Genomic DNA, 17,619 nt, shown 5'->3' on the forward strand with positions numbered 1-17,619 from the left:
AGTGTTTGTATACTGTCCTCAGCTATTTAAATGGGAATTAAGTTACCCATTTTGCATTTTTTCTTCTCTAAGAAATAGTTTCTAATCAGTATCTGATTCAAAAGTGACTTAAAAGATGAGCTATTTCTTAAATCTGCTGTTGTCCCAAGCCTCCGCATAGGTGTCCATACTCTTTATTCCCTCACTTTTCAGCCGCAGCAGTTTAGTCCTCTTGATGTCTGCCTTTAGCCCCTTCTCTTAACTGGACATACTTTGTACATACTTTACCAGCACTGTGCTGACTGTTTATATGCTTAATTATTTCTCTCAAAAATTGTAGAGGTGAAGCTCCGATATGTTTCCGTGGTGTGAACCTCTTATTGAGTAGCTGTGCATATTCTGCTGTCCTTAGAAGTAGCTGACAACTCTGCTTTGAAATTCCTCATTTACACAAAAGAAATAAAAAGCAAGGCCACCTCTTTTAAGAAGCTTATTTATAATTTACTTGGGAACATAAAACATGGACATAGGGACTGTGAGGACTGTTAAAAGAAAATATCAATTCATGGTAATTTTACCAAAATGTTTAACCAAAAATATTTCCTGCCTAAATGTTTGATCCAGACCTAATTCTGAGGAAACAGATTCACATTGCAGAACATTCCTCAGAACACTATCCTGGACTCTTCTGAAGTCTCTCATGTCATGACAACCAAAACCATGAGTGAGGGAGGGCTGGCTTCTCTAGACTAGAGGAGACTGGAGAGATAGGGAAACCAGATGTGATGTGTAGTCTGTGATCAGATCCTCATCAAAAATGATCATATCCTTGTTCATAGTTAATAGAAGCGGAAGTATTTAGTGGTAAAGTATGAATGTCTGCTCCTTGCTTTCAGGTGGCTCAGAAAAAAATTTGAGTATGTGCCTATATAGATAGAGACAGTAAGAAAAAAGAGATAAAGTGGCAAAATTGACTCACACTAGAGTCAATCAGTGACTCTAGGTGAAGAGTTAGGGATGTTGACTGTACTATCTTTCAGCTTTTCTGTAGTTTCACTTTTTTTTTTAATTAAAAAAATTGTAATAAAAACAAAAATTAAAACAAGAAGATTAAAAGATAAACTTTTGAAAGCATACAGCATGAGAAACTAAGCAAATAGAATGAGAGTCTCAGTCATGAGACTTAGTGTTTTTGAGGTAGACTCTACTCAGTTAATATACAGGAATTGGCAAAAGATAGTTAACCAGTCAGTCCTTATAGTTGGAAAATAGAGTTTGTTTTGCAATTGGAAAATGTCTTGACATTAGAGAATATCTTGTTTTATTTATTTATTTTTATTGTTAACTCATAGCTGTGTACGTTAGTGCAATCAAGGGGTACAAAGTGCTGGTTTCATATACAATCTGAAATATTCTCATCAAACTGTTCAACGTAGCCTTCATGGCATTTTCTTAGTTATTGTATGTAGACATTTGTATTCTGCCTTTAGTAAGTTTCACCTGTACCCATTCTAAAATGCACCATAGGTGTGGCCCCACCCATTACCCTCCCTCCACCAAAACCTCCCCGCTCCCTTCCCCTTCCTTGGCCCTTTCCTCATAGTCTTGAGCTATAGTTGGGTTATAGCCTTCATGTGAAAGCTATAATTTAACTTCATAGTAGGGCTGAGTACATTGGATACTTTTTCTTCCATTCCTGAGATACTTTGCTAAGAATATGTTCCAGCTCCATCCATGTAAACATGAAAGAGGTAAAGTCTCCATCTTTAAGGCTGCATAATATTCCATGGTATATACATGTACCACAATTTGCTAGTCCATTCGTGGGTCGATGGGTACTTGGGCTTCTTCCATGACTTAGCAATTATGGATTGGGCTGCAGTAAACATTCTGGTACAGATGTCTTTGTTATATTGTGATTTTTGGTCTTTTGGATATAAACCTAGTAAAGGAATTACAGGATCGAATGGCAGGTCTATTTTTCGGTCTCTAAGTATTCTCTAGACATCTTTCCAGAAGGAACATATTAGTGTGCATTCCCACCAGCAGTGTAGAAGTGTGCCCTTTTCTCCACATCCATGCCAACATCTCTGGTTTTGGGATTTTGTTATGTGGGCTACTCTTACTGGTGTTAGGTGATATCTCAAAGTAGTTTTGATTTGCATTTCTCTGATGATTAAGGATGATGAGTTTTTTTCATGTGTTTGTAGATCGTGCATCTGTCTTCTTTAGAGAATTTTCTCTTCAAGTCCCTTGCCCACCCTGAGATGGGATCATGTGTTCTTTTCTTGCTAATACATTTGAGTTCTCTGTGGATTCTGGTTATTAGACCTTTATCAGAAGTATAACCTGCAAATATTTTCTCGCATTCTGAGGGCTGTCTGCTTGCTTTACTTACTGTGTTCTTGGCTGTGCAGAAGCTAGTACCTATATTACTAAACCTCTTCCAAAATATAGAAAAAGAAGGAATATTACCGAACACATTCTACAAAGCAAACATCACCTTGGTCCTCGAACCAGGGAAAGACCCAATAAGAAAAGAAAATTATAGACCAATATCACTAATGAATATTGATGCTAAAATACTCAATAAGATCCTAACAAACAGAATTCAACAACACATCAAAAAAATTACACACCACGACCAAGTAGGATTTATCCCAGGGTCTCAGGCTGGTTCAATATATGTAAATCTGTAAGTATAATTCAGCACATAAACAAATTAAAAACAAAGACCATATGATTCTCTCAATTGATGCAGAAAAAGCTTTCGATAATATCCAGCATTCCTTCATGATCAGTACACTTAAGAAAATTGGTATAGAAGGGACATTTCTTAAACTAATAGAGGCCATCGACAGCAAATCCATAGCCAATATCGTATTGAATGGAGTTAAATTGAAATCAGTTCCACTTAGATCAGGAACCAGGCAAGGTTGCCCATTGTCTCCATTGCTCTTTAACATTGTAATGGAAGTTTTAGCCATTGCAATTAGGAAATAAAAGGCGATCAAGGGTATCCACATAGGGTCAGAAGAGATCAAACTTTCACTCTTCACAGATGATATGATCGTATATCTGGAAAACACTGGGCATTCTACTACAAAACTTTTAGAAGTGATCAAGGAATACAGCAATGTCTCAGGCTACAAAATCAATACCCATAAATCTGTAGCCTTTATATATACCAACAATAACCAAGCCAGAAAAACAGTCAAGGACTCTATTCCTTTCACAGTAGTGCCAAAGAAGATGAAATATTTGGGAGTATACCTAACAAAGGACGTGAAAGATCTCTGCAAAGAGAACTATGAAACTTTAAGAAAAGAAATAGCTGAAGATGTTAACAAATGGAAAAACATACCATGCTCATGGCTGGGAAGAATCAACATTGTTAAAATGTCTATATTACCCAAAGCAATATATAATTTCAATGCAATTCCTGTTAAAGCTCCATTGTCATATTTTAAAGATCTTGAAAAATTAATTCTTCATTTTATATGGAATCAGAATAAACCTCGAATAGCCAAAACATTACTCAGCAATAAAAACACAGCAGGAGGAATCACGTTACCAGACCTGAGACTGTACTATGAATCGATAGTGATCAAAACAGCATAGTATTGGCACAAAAACAGAGAAGTAGATGTCTGGAACAGAATAGAGAACCAAGAGATGGATCCAGCTACTTACCATTATTTGATCTTTGACAAGCCAATTAAAAACATTCAGTGGGGAAAAGAGTCCCTGTTTAACAAATGGTGCTTGGTGAACTGGCTGGCAATCTGTAAAAGACTGAAACTGGACCCACACCTTTCACCATTAACTAAGATAGACTCTCACTGGATTAAAGATTTAAACTTAAGACATGAAACTATAAAAATACTTGAAGAAAGTGCAGGGAAAACTCTTGAAGGAATCGGCCTGGGTGAATATTTTATGAGGACTCCCCCCCGCCCCCAGGCATTGAGGCAGTATAAAAAATACACTACTGGGACCTGATCAAATGAATATCTTGTTTTAAAAGTATGCCAAATGGGTATGATTGACAACATCTTTTATGATCTTTCTTAATTCTTTTCTACTCTCATATGTTTAGTTCTGTGATTATTAGCCCTCTTATTCTTTTTTTTTTCTTTTAGAGACAGAGTCTCTCTCACCTTGTTGCCCTCAGTACAGTGCCATGGCATCACAGCTCACAGCAACCTCCATCTCTTGGGCTTAGGCGATTCTCTTGCCTCAGCCTCCCGAGTAGCAGGGAGTACAGGCTCCTGTCACAATGCTCGACTAGTTTTTGTTCCTATTTGGCTGGGGCCAGGTTCAAACCCGCCACCCTCTGTATATGGGGCTGGCGCCCTATTCACTGAGCCACAGGTGCTGCCCCATTAGCCCTTTTCTTAAGACACTTGAAATATCTAGAATTTTTATTCTCTATAGAACCAAAAAGTAATATATTTTCTTTTAATTCCCCCTCAAGCCAATTTCTGGTCATTTTGCATTAGAGAATGCAGTTTGCTATGATTTACAACACTCTTCAGAGTAACATTTTGGATGAGTGCTCTCAACCTATAACGTGTGTGCTGGTTAAAATGCTGATTCAGATTCAAAAGTACCAAGATGGAGCCTCATGTGCTGAATTTCTACAAAGCTCCTGCTTGATGCCAGAACTAAGGTTGTTGGTCCTTAGACTGAAGTTAGAATAGCAAAGATCAAGAACATGATTCTTGGTGGGGATATGGGGTGATAAATATTATAATCTTTAAATTCATGTTTCTACCTTCCCTACAAAATACAAATTCTTACCTAGGCCAAGAGGCCCTTTTTAATCTAGTCCTGGTTCATTGCTCCACCCTCTTATCCGCTAGTCACACTGGCCTTGGGATTCCTTGAATGCACCAACCCTTTCCTATTTTAAGGCCTCTGCACTTATCATTTCCTCTTAAAATGTATGTTTCCTGTCTTCTCCTGCAGTTATCCATTTAAGGTTTCAGCTTAAATGACATCCTCTTAGAAAAACCTTACCTGGCTAGCCTGTATATTAAATACCTTTGCTGAGTTACTCTGTACCATATCACTCTGTATCTAGTACTAATCACCTTATTACATATAGATAGGTAATTATCTTACAAATCTATCTTTTCCTATATTATAAGATTATTGAGGTCAGTAACCTTGTCTGTCTTGTTCGCCACTGTATCTTGTGCTCACAAAGTTGCCTGAGACATAGTAGGAGCTTTATAAAATTTTTAAATGAATGTTGAGTGGGTGAACATATGAACCACTTTAGATTCTGTTAGTAGTTCTTAGCTAAGCATGACACCATGATGATAATTACTGGCAGAGGGAGTCCCTCTTATTGATGAGAGTGTAATCTATTCTGGTGATTTGAGAACCACTCCTACCCCACCCTCCTCTAAAACAAGTTGAGCAACACAGCTCTGAACTTCAGCAAACATTTGTTTTGTTGCTGCTAAACTTTGCGTATATTTTTATCTAGCCACTACTTAGTTTTCCTCTTAATGTAGAAAATATACCTCTGGTTTAATCTCATGAAAAACAAGTTGAACAACACAGCTCTGAACCTTCAGTGAAGATTTGTTCTATTGTAGGTAAATTTACATTTTTGGTCTAACTACTACTAGTTTTCCTCTTAAGGTAAAAAACATACTATCTAATGTACTCTCGTAAAAGGACTTTTGGCCATATAAGAAAAGTTTATTTTAAAGTAAATGCATAATTAGGAGTTTTGTATATACTACTCAAGTTAATAGTAGTATTCATTCAGTAGATAGTAATTACAAAGTTGGAATTAGGGTAGGATCTTCAGGATGATGTTTTTACTCTTTCGGATAGTGAAAACAAGCTCTTTTGTGATCACAGATAGTCATAATGTTGAGATTAATGTATTAAGATTATAGGTCAAGATACCATTAGTGAGATGGTGCTTTCTTAGCCTTTAGTTTTGATTCCACTAATAAATAAATCACAGCACCACTACCTTCATTGCTTTTATTTTCCCTAGGGCTTTCTTATTACTTGCTAGCCTGACTCTGGTTGAGTTACAAAATGTGACAAAAATCACGGTTTAGGATCTACTCCAGGCTAGTAGTCAAAACGTCTTTTCATGTACTATATCTTTTACTTCTGAAACATTCCTCTTTGTAACATATTTTTTTCTTTCCAAGCCAGAGTTGTCAGTATCGTTAGTCTTTTTAACTTGATTTGGTGCTATTCAGTTTTGCTTCTTTGTTTGTCTATCACTTTACCTTTTTTTTACTGCCAGGCATAGTCAGTAAGAATCTATAAAATGAACTGAGTAAAAGCTTGCTCACCCAATTTAAATTTACTCTTCTTACTCCTCTGAATTCTAGAAACTTGACTCAAAATCTTGGGCAGAATGACCCAGTAGAAGAAAACAAACTGAAGGACAAAACAAATGGTACCAGGGAGGTGAGAAGGCAGAAAATGATAAGAGTAGGACTGGAACTGGATAAAAGGGAAAAGATGGAGGCGAAAGGGTAGAGACAGGGAAAGTTCTGGAGAAGGGTAAGTTTTAAGCATGGCTAAAAGGACAAGCGGCTAAATTCTTTACAAAGAAAACTTTAAAAATACTGCTTTTGAAAGGGGTTACATTTCTTTGGAGAACAGCTTTAAAGAAGAGAGAAAGATGGTATAGAATTTCAGTCATATATAAATGATGCTTCTGAATGCTCAGACTGTTTTTCAGAGTAAGTGTGAATAGCCTCCTTAACTGTATTGAGATCTTTTGTTTGCTTAGCAACAAAAGTAAGAAGGTAAACCTCAACTTCCGATCTTTTGATTTTTCACAATATATAAGTCAGCCACAGCTTTATTAATGAGACTTTAACTTACTGCCTTAGTTAAATGTTGATGAGATGAAAGAAAAACATATACATATATATTAAGTATGTAGCCTTTGGTATCTTTTAGTTGGAGATGTGTGTTTTAGAGACTTTCATAATAATAGGATGTAGAGAATTTAAAAGTGGTAACACTTGATATTTAAATACTCAGTGTTTAAAAGTGATAATACCATAGCATAAATTTAGCAAATAAAGTTCAAAATTACATAAATATTTATACTTGGTCTCTTGGTTTTGACCAACAGTACTCTGCAATGCCTGGGATTACCCAAGACAGTAAAAAGACAGGGGAATATAAATTATAGATCAAGGTTATCATTGAAATGAGTGTGCAGTACTAATCAGGGTGGATTGGAAATTTGAGATTATGATGAAGGTAATAAGTGAATTCATATGGAAATAAACAAGTGAGAAAGTTCTATCAACAAGGCTTTGAGATCTTGGAGAGGTGAGGAAGTTTTGAATGACGGGACCGGAGGGATTAATTTAGCAGTGGATAAAACCTGAAATTTTTAGTGTCTAAGTTTGTTAATTAGAGTCATGTGAATGATGTCTGTTCTTTTCCTTTTAAGTCCTTCCTTTTTTGCCTCCCCCATTTAAATTGAACAGTAATTAATTAAGGAAATGAGCTAATGGTATATGATTATACTAAAATTTAAGGTATGTGATTTTGGGGCCTCCGTTTCTTTATGCAGTAAAAGAGCGCAGGATACTTTGTTCCTTTCACCTCTAAAATTTTGTGTCTGTAAACAAGAGATTTTGAGATTGGTAATAGCAGAGGAAGATTTGTGCCTTGTTCTGTTCTCTGCCTTCACCAGTTTTGCCCAACTGGAGACTCAGACCTTTTTTAAATTTCATTCCTTTTTAAACTATGTTGCTTGGAATGCTTGGTTCCAAAGTGCATCAGGTCATTGGGGGTAGGGATAGGAAGAACAGACAAAGTAGGCAGTTGTTTAGGTTTACCGAGCTTTTGTTCCCCTTTCTATTTTGTAAAGAGGGTGCCCAAAAATATTTTTTAAGAAAGGAAAAAAACTGTATTAAAATTGTAATACTCAGTATATACCTATAATGTTTATTATCTTGTATATTGTATCAATCGAATGTAACTTGAATATTGCAATTTTTATAGTTTTTCCTTCATTACTTTTTTTTTGCCATGTTCTATATTGTGGTAGCTTATAAAATTATCAAAAATTTTGCTGTATTTCAGTATACTTTCACTGAAATAGCGATTTGCTAAAGAGCTTCTGTAGGCCTCAGGCTTCCTTTGCAAGCATTATAAAAACAAGTTTTATACTAGTCAAGAGCTGGCCCCTGGACCTACACATGCCTTGCTCCTCAGCACAGCCCCTGGACCAGCAGCTTGTCCATTACCTGTAGATTTGTTAGAAGTGCAGAATTTCTGGCCCCACTCCAGACATACTGAATTGGAATCCACATTTTAACAAGTCCTGGTGATTCATTTGCACGTTCAAGTTTGAGAAGCCATATAGCAGTGCAGGTACAGGTATTATTGAGCTTCCTGAGGTCTTTTTTTTTTGTTTTTGAGACTGAATGCCTTGGCATCACAGCTCACGACAACCTCAAACTCCTGGGCTTAAGTCATTCTCCTGCCTCAGTCTCCCAAGTAGCTGGGACCACAGGCACCTGCCACAATGCCTGGCTATTTTGTTGTTGTTGTTGTTGCAGTTGTCATTGTTTAGCTGACCCGGCCAGGCTCGAACCTGCCAGCCTTGGTGCATGTTGCCAGCACTGTAACCACTGTTCTATGGGCGCCGAGCCAGCTTCCTGAGCTCTTCAACTCTGGTTGAAGGACACACATCGGATGGCATGTCATTCATCCTTAAAAGAGTGTTTAATGTTGACTGTCCTTAGGAATTTTGGAGGAAAAGAGTGCTTATGCCTGACTCTTACTCCTGTCCAAGTCTTTCAGCCCAGTATACTCCAAGTTTGTACTTTGCTCTTCCCTAACATTTGGCTTATGTAACAGTGTTTTCTCAGATTTCAGTCTCTTTTCATTTCCTTCCTATACCACCATATCCATATTAAATCTCAGCCTCTGGAAAATAGAGCTGAGTTGCTAAATACATCTTAAGCTCCCTTTAACTACCACGTCTAATTCCTTATTCTCTTTGCCTATTTCCTCTCTCTCTCGGCTGAAATACTGAATCTGATTCTCACAAAACCAAAGGTTTATATGAAATAATTTACCATTAACTGGCAGTTGTACGATCTTTTCCTATTGAGCATGTAAAACTTTTTCAGTCTAATTCCTTATTCTCTTTGCCTATTTCCTCTCTCTCTCGGCTGAAATACTGAATCTGATTCTCACAAAACCAAAGGTTTATATGAAATAATTTACCATTAACTGGCAGTTGTACGATCTTTTCCTATTGAGCATGTAAAACTTTTTCAGGATTCAGATTTTGGATTATCTAATTTTACACTTTTTCATTTGCAATTTGGTATTTTCCTTCTGTTTGGTCCATTAGTTGAAAAACAAATAGGAAAATACACAAGAGCCTCAAATCACACATTTATTTGGCTCTTTCAGTTTCAATGGAGAAAAAACTGGAAAAAATTTGCTAAAATGACATTGTAGGTTTTCTAACAATCTAATTTTATCTACATTCCATTTTCCAATTTTATTTTAAGGGTATGTATATGTATGGAGAGGATATCAAGTAAGACTTCATTCCTGTTCTAAAAGCTCCATTATTTCTTTTGGTATATGAGTTGTTTATGCTGCCCCTAAGAAGTAAATTCTTCCAGAAGCCTCCATTTTTCCCTGATTCACACTCTCTGATGTGTGTCTACCTCTGCACTGTTTCCCTTTCCCACCCCACTAATAGACCTTATCCAGGAGGCAGCCACCGTCTTTCATTACTATTGACTATATTCCAATCTGATATGAAGTCTCCAGAATATCTCCCTGTGACTAACTATTCTAACATGTAAATGAAAGATTGATAAAGTTTCAGAATTATGCAGTTGACAGTTCTGTGCTTGAGAGGTTGAGGTTACAGCTTACAGATGCTGTCAGTACAGCACAGTTTGGTGGCCCTCACCATCCACCCCTGAACTGTTTCTAGTCTCCAAAAGACTCTTAACTACTTGGCTATTTACCCTATTTCCCCGAAAATAAGACAGTGTCTTATATTAAGGTGTGCTCCCAAAGATGTGCTAGGTCTTACTTTCAGGGGATGTCTTATCTTTCCTGTGAGTAGGTCTTATTTTCGGAGGATATCTTATTTTTGGGGAAACAGGGTATCATACAGAAGTTTGCTTGCTTATCAAAAATCTGTATCATTTTCCTTTAAGAAATATTGTACCCAGCTATTAAATCGCTTAAGCCCAGGAGTTGGAGGTTGCTGTGAGCCATGTGATGCCACGGCACTCTACCGAGGGCCATAAAGTTAGACTCTGTCTCTACAAAAAAAAAAAGAAATATTGTACCCTGCTTTGTAGCTGGTGATACTTAGGATTATCAAATTCTGTATTAACCAGTTCTTAAAAAGTTTTAAATATATTTACATTTATACAATTTTTCATAATAACTTTTGTATACTTGAAATCTAATAAATTAATATTTAGACATTTAAATTTTTTTCTTCGACCTATACGTATATGACATGTCTAATTAATCTTTTTTTTTTTTTTTTTTAGAGAGAGTCTCATTTTGTTGCCCTCAGTAGAGTACTGTGGTGTCACAGCTCACAGCAGCCTCAAACCTGGGCTTAAGTGATTCTCTTGCCTCAGCCTCACAAGTAGCTGGGACTACAGGCCCCCGCCACAATGCCTGGCTATTTTTTAGAGAGGAGGTCTCTCTCTGGCTCAGGCTGGTCTCAGACCATTGAGCTCAGGCACTCGCTTCAGCTTCCCGAGGTGCTAGGATTACAGGTGTAAGGCACCGAGCCTGGCTCTAATTAATCTTTTTATCAATAAGCTTGTGATATCTGTTCTTAACTCTTTAAAATTTTCTGATAATCATCATTTTTTTAAAAAATCATTTTGGCAGGACAGTCACAGTGGCTCACACCTATAATCCTAGCATTCCAGAAGGCCAAGATGAGAGGATTTCTTGAGGCCAGGAGTCTGAAACCATCGAGAGCAAGACACTGTCCCGCTACAAAAAATAAAAAAGTAGCCCAATGTGGTGGTACACCTTGCAGTCCTGACTGCTTGAGAGGCTGAGGCAGAAGGATCCCCTGAGCCCAGAAGTTTGAGGTTGCTGTGAGCTATGATGCCTCCACTACACTCTACCTGGTGCAACAGAGTGAGACTCTTGTCTACAAAAAAAAAAAAAAAAATCATTTTGGTTTAAGGATTACTTTTATTTGTCAAGTCATTAATAAAAAATGATATTTTATGAATAACCAGCCTCTCTGAGAAGAAAACACTTAATCTGCACAGAGGGTCCCCATACTGCAGTGTTGCATGCTTCAGTGTGCGTCAGGAGGAGTGATGCACATGCTCACCTCCACTCTGCTCCCAGCCTACCACCCCGTGTACATGTACTCACTGTACAGTATTGTAAATGATTTCATTGTGCAGTTGTGTTTTCAGAATCATCCTTTCCTCTTTCCTGAGTATAGTGATAGTAGCTCTATAATGAATTAGTGGTTACAGATTACACTATACTTTCATTAGTTCAAAACTGTGTTTTAAGCTCTATAATTGTCAAAAATGGTATCAGTGGTTTAGATTCCTAACTTGGAAGTGTTTTGCTATCATTGGATTTCATTTGCCTTAAATTGTACTTAAATAATAAGTACATTTTCCCTTTTTAGGTGCGCTTTGTAAAGAACATAACTTCCTGGAAAGAGATGAAACCAGGATTTTATCATGGACACGTTTCTTACTTGGATTTTGCAAAGTAAGTTACAGTTAAAATGATACACTAAACAATATTTTGTGCTTTAGCAACTTAAAAAGGAATAGATTATTAATTTGTTATGATGTTTCTAAAAGGCATGTAGTGACTTGCCTTTATCTCTTTTAGATCTGTAATTTAAATATGCCTTCTAGTGTTTTACTGCCCTCTAGTGTTCATGAGTTGTCAGTTCTTGTAGAAATTCAAGTTACGTAAATTTAGGCAATACCATTTAAGGTTATTTATCATTATTATGTTTCCTGTACAACCAGAATGACACAATTTCAGGAGAACTCTAGTTTTATCTGGATGCCAGTCAGATTGTGACTTACCACATCAGTGAGAACTAGAAAGCAAAGAAGTTTCACTTAGCTATTGGTGCTCCGTGTGTCTGCTCAGCCAGGACACAGTGAAGTGTGCACTTTCCCTGGGGCTACCTTGTTTTAGCATTAAATTATGATGTCTTAAGAGACTCTAAAAAATTTTTAATGACTTTATTTCTGGTTTTAATTTGCCTGTGAATGGAGATAAATAAATAATACCCCATATTTAGGGGAAAGATTAGGGTCAGGATGTTTCTATTTTTTTTTTTTTTTAAGACAAGTTCAGAAAACTTCAGGCCTCCTCACAGTATTCTTCCCCCTGGAGTGTGTGCCACATTATTCGTCAGAAAATCACTTAAAAGTTGGTGGCAGATGCTTGTAGTCCCAGTTCCTGGGGCTGCTAAGGTGGAAGAATTGAATAAGCCCAGGAGTTCAAGGCTGCAGTGAGCTATGACCATGCTGCTGTCTCCACCGTAGGCAATGGAGAGAGGCCCCATCTCTAAAAAAAAAAAAAAAATTTAATGTAAAAAACGAAACCACTAAGTTTTTAAAATTATTTAAGCTCCTTTACCTTTTAAATTAGCAGTTATGACTTCAAAGTAGTACATTCTCATGTTTTTGTCAACTTTAAAAGGCATTTTGTGTAAAGTTTAAAAGAGTTACCTCACTCTGAATTTGATTTCTTAAATTTGAAAAGAAAAAGAATAGAATGAAATAGTATAGATTCACATTGATAATAAATCTTAATGTTTTTGGAAATCATGTAATTAAAAAGGAATCACCCAAATAGTACATACATAAAGTGATATATTTCTGTTTCTGGTTCCTCCCACAGTACTCCAGATCTTACAATAAAATGGTAGCTTTAAAGTTAGATGTACATTTTTCTATAAATAATTCATACTACAATATTGAAAACATTTTATAGGCAGCTTTAAAATAAACTAATTATTTTTTCTTTGCAGAGGCATTGAACCAATTTCATAAACTTCGTTCATATGCATATTTCCCCTTAGGGCTGCATTATCTTTGAATTGAATGTTTGTTACTCTTTCACCGAAATGATTTATTTTTCCACACATAGCTTGGTGTCTAATACTTTAGGTTTTCATTATTAAAATTATATATTGAGTGCTTTTGCTTTTGGCAAAGTCTTGTTCTTAGAACAAGGCTCTGATACATTCTGGGGTTGTTATAGTTGAAAAGTATAAAGCTTTTTGAAAATATTAATCTTCTTTATTAAATACTGACATGAATTTTTAAGGGTTTGAATATTTTCAGAGTGGGTCTTATGTTATTAGAGGTGAAAAGTATTGTGAAAATTTTTAATAGACTTATTAAATTTTAAACAAATACCTAAACAAAATCAACTAAAGGAAATATGCTGTGATGTATGTATATGGTCAAGAACCATTGTAGATGTAACTAATATATTTTTAAATATCTTATAGTTTGATAGCCATATACTTCATGATAAAGAAGAATAAAGAAACCTCACTTTTTTAATTTTTATACTTGATATTAGCCAAAAAGCCAAGAAGGACTTACCAATTTTGAACATTGAATTGTCCCTTGGTACATGCTAGGGATTGGTTCCAGGACAACCCACACACCAAAATCTTTGCAAACTCAAGCCGTGCACAGCCCTCATATTTTAACATTGGTCATCCATATGCGTAGGTTCTGTCATCTCACAAATACTGTAGTTATATTTAATCTGCATTTGGTTGAAAAAAGTCCACCTGTAAGTGGACTTCTGTTGTTCAAAGGCCAACCAGATTTTTTTCTCTATATAGATTCTTGGCTGGCATAGTACTTGGCAGAGTCCACTAAAATACTTGCTTTAGGAAGAAAATAGTGAATTTGGCAAGAGAAGTATTGATGAATTACATAGTTTTTCAATGGCCTTAGCAGAGACATTAAAAAGAGTGTAAAAAATCCCAGGAAATAAGAAATAAAAAAAGAAAAGTTATTTCTAGTTTAGGCTGATCATGAGGAAGCACACAATTGTGTTTACTAGCTTGTTTACTCAGGCCATGGTTTGGTTACTTGGGAGGTTTTCCCCAGAACTTTAGTAGAGTAATAACAAAAATAGCTTTGTTTTACATTTTTGCATTCTTGTCCCATCTTACTACTATTGTCTGAATCATATTCTTTGATTTTATCATATTTCTTAGTTCTTCTATTTTTCCTCTCTTTCTTTCTTTTTCTTTCTTTCTCTCTCTCTCTTTCTCTCTTTCTTTCTCTCTCTTTCTTTCTCATTCAGTTGTTCTCACTCAGGTTGAGTGCCATGGTGTCATAGCTCACAGCAACCTCAAACTCTTGGGCTCAAGTGATCCTCTTATCTCAGCCTCCCAAGAAGCTGGGACTACAGGCACCTGCCACAACACTCGGCTGTTTTTATAACACCAAGCTGAGCAAGAATGAGACCCTGTCGAACTCATGAGCTCAGGCGATCTGCCCACCTCGGCCTCCCAGAGTGCTGGGATTAGAGGCGTGAGCCACTGTCCCAGCCTCCTAATTTTCCTTTCAATGTTCAATTACTTTTTCTTTTTAATTGGTGGAAAACATAGCTTTAAAATAATACAGATATTCTACCAACATTCTGACACAAAAAAAGAAAATAACAATGTAGATATGATAAATCAATGTCATAAATTCAGAAACTTTCTAGTTTAAAATTGTTTTGGTGGAACATCTTCAAAATATCCTAGTGTGGAGGAAATACAAAGCAGATCATGATCTTAATGAGTTTACTGCACCCTTTTTTTCTATAATCAGTTTATTGTGTTTTATTATGAGCTGTGAAAATATTACAGATTACCTCCCACCTTTAAATTTATATTATTCATTTTTCAGTGGTACCTATTACCTCACTTTGATTTTCTTCAAACTCTAGAAAAGCATTAGAACATATCTTTTAGAAATTCTTTTTCAGTAATAAATATTTCCCTTGGCTGGGCACCGTGGATCATGCCTACAGTCCCAGCACTTGGAAGGCTGAGGCGGGTGGATTGCCTGAACTCACAGGTTTGGGACTAGCCCAAGCCAGAGTGAGACTTCATCTCTAAGTCTGTGGTGGGCGCCTGTAGTCCTAGCTACTTGGAAGGCTGAGACTCGCTTAAGACCAAGAGTTTGAGATTGCTGTGAGCTATGATGCCATGGCACTCTATCAAGGGTGACAAAATGAGCCTCTGTCTCAAAAAAATAAAAAAAAAATAAACGTTTCATTTCATAATGAATGATTAGCTAAAAGAAAACTTGTAATGGTATATTGGAGCTGAAATTTTTTTTATGATCTAGCTACTTCAGTGTCACAGGTCAGCATCTGTCTTAGAACGATATTTGAAAATTACTTTTGATATAACTGTTTTATTCAGGTACACATCAGGTGTATGCCTTTGTAGTTGTTTCCAGAAATGAAAATGAATTTTTATTGCTGTCATTTTAATTTTTCCATATTATCTCTGTTACTATTTTCAGAATAAGTGAGCTGAATTATTAAAGAAGCAGATACATCAGAACAAGAAACAAATAACTAAATACTTCACTAGGTCTGAAATATTCTAGGGGGGTAAAGTGACAGTATTTTAGGCTTAAGTAGAATTTGTTAGTTTATAGATTCGTGTGACATTGTTCTTTTTACCTAATACTTCTCTGCTGAACCAGGGGAAACTTGCCCCATTTTCCACGACTTTTAACAAATATATCACAATAGTGTAGAAACTTTAAAAATTATTTTAATTAGTGTGCAGGTACAGTGGTACCAGGTAGGAGGATTGCTTGAGGCTAGGAGTGAGAAACCAAAATGGGCAACATAGCAAGGCCCAATCTCAAAAAAATAAAATTAATTAGTCAGTGTGGGCCAGGCACAGTGGCTCATGCCTGTAATCCTACTGCTTTGGGAGGCTGAGGTAGATAGATTACTTGAGCTTAGAAGTTTGAGATCAACCTGAGCAAGAGCAAGACCCTGTCTCTACTAAAAATAGAAAAACTAGCCATGCATTATGTAATCCCAGCCACTTGGGAGGATGAAGCAGGAGGCTCACTTGAGCCCAAGAGTCTGAGGTTGCTGTGAGCTATGATGACACCACAGCACTCTACCCAGGTTGATGGTGTGGTACTCTCCTGTAGTCCCAGGTATAGGTGAAGTGGGAGGATCACTAGAGCCCAGGGGTAGGAGGTTTCAGTGAGCTAACACTATGCCACTGCACAGCCTTGGTGACAGAGCAAGACCCTGTCTCAAAAAATTATTTTAATTATTATGAGCAATATGCACGAGTTCTCTTTTTATTGACCTCATTTTACTTGCTCTTTCTATGGCAGTGATCCTTTAGCTTGGTGAGGAGCAATCTCAGATCTACCATTAAATCCCCTTGGATTCCTTGCCAGTTCCATTATCTGACCCACATTACTTCAGATCTTTGAGTTTGTTTCTCCATTTGTAAAATGAGGATAATTTATTATTTCTGGGAGTGGTAGTGAGGATTAAATACAATAATGTATTTGAAGCGCTGAGTTCTATGCCTCACACAGAGCCGTGTTATGGTTCTTTTGAATTTTTCTCTTTTTTCAGTTACCATATTGTCTTAACTGGTATTTTCTTCTTCCTGTCAGAATCTCTGTTGGTCCTTCTTATTCTGAACTCTTAGTTAAACTCTCATTGCACAAGACTCTAACATTTTTATCTGTCATGGCACCCAAGCAAGAAACTTCACAGTCACCTCAGACAACTATTTTCATGACCACCTGTATCTTACCGGTCACCTAGTCTTTTGGGTCTGTTTCTTTCACTTAACGTGATGCTTTTGACATTCATCCAGTTGGATGCGTGTGTTGTGCCCTAGTCATGGGATACCCCGCATAAATCACCCGGAGACCAAGTCTGATGCAAAAGCAAGAGGTTGTTTATTTACAAACTTGAGCCTGGGCTTCGTGCTCCTGGTGCAGCAGGAGAGCAGAGAAGCCCTGATCTTGAAAAGGAGGGAGGTTTTAAGGGTACAGAAAGGAAAAAAAGGGAGGGGGTGTGAGGTGAGCTGATAGGGGATTTGGGGGACTGAGCAGTATTTGTCCTTGGCTGTCTGGAGAGTGCTGTTATCGCTGGGATCTTGGGGCCTTGGGGCAAGGACCGGGGTGGGGGAGGGAGCAGGTTGCCTAATCCCTTTGGTATGCAGCTATAAAATGAAGGGACAAGATAAAGTTAGTTTTAACAAAATGGAGTTAACTTGGTTCTTACATTCCCCCCTTTTCTTGTGCCTAGAAGAGCCAATCATGGGTCTTCAGTGCGTTTTATGAGCCTTAGTTCTGTGCCATTGCTGGTGCGTTCAGTGCTGAGGGGGGTATACTGTGCCCATAAGACCATTAATTGAACAGTATTAATTCTAGCTCGGATGAAAGCCAGTAATTTATTAATTATGCAGGGGTTGAAAGTTAATAGCAGTAATAGGATTACAAGTGGGCCCGCTATGGTTGAAATTAAAGTTGTGAGCCAGGGTGACTTGCTGAACAAAGATTCATACAAGCTCTGAGACTGCTCCCGCTCAAGTTTTCTTTTGCGGAA

General features: G+C 37.0%; 1 protein-coding gene across 2 annotated transcripts in view; it reads left to right on the forward strand.

Annotated features, from left to right (window-relative positions):
* The window catches only part of HS2ST1 (heparan sulfate 2-O-sulfotransferase 1), a 198,832-nt gene that overhangs the window by 157,831 nt on the left and 23,382 nt on the right, over positions 1 to 17,619 (forward strand). For both annotated transcript variants that reach the window (XM_053591901.1, XM_053591902.1), the window contains exon 3: positions 11,654 to 11,739. In XM_053591901.1, coding sequence (XP_053447876.1) covers positions 11,654 to 11,739 — 86 coding nt within the window. The remainder of the gene's footprint in view (positions 1 to 11,653; positions 11,740 to 17,619) is intronic.

Source organism: Nycticebus coucang, chromosome 5 (genome assembly GCF_027406575.1).
Source record: "Nycticebus coucang isolate mNycCou1 chromosome 5, mNycCou1.pri, whole genome shotgun sequence".
NCBI lineage: Eukaryota > Metazoa > Chordata > Mammalia > Primates > Lorisidae > Nycticebus > Nycticebus coucang.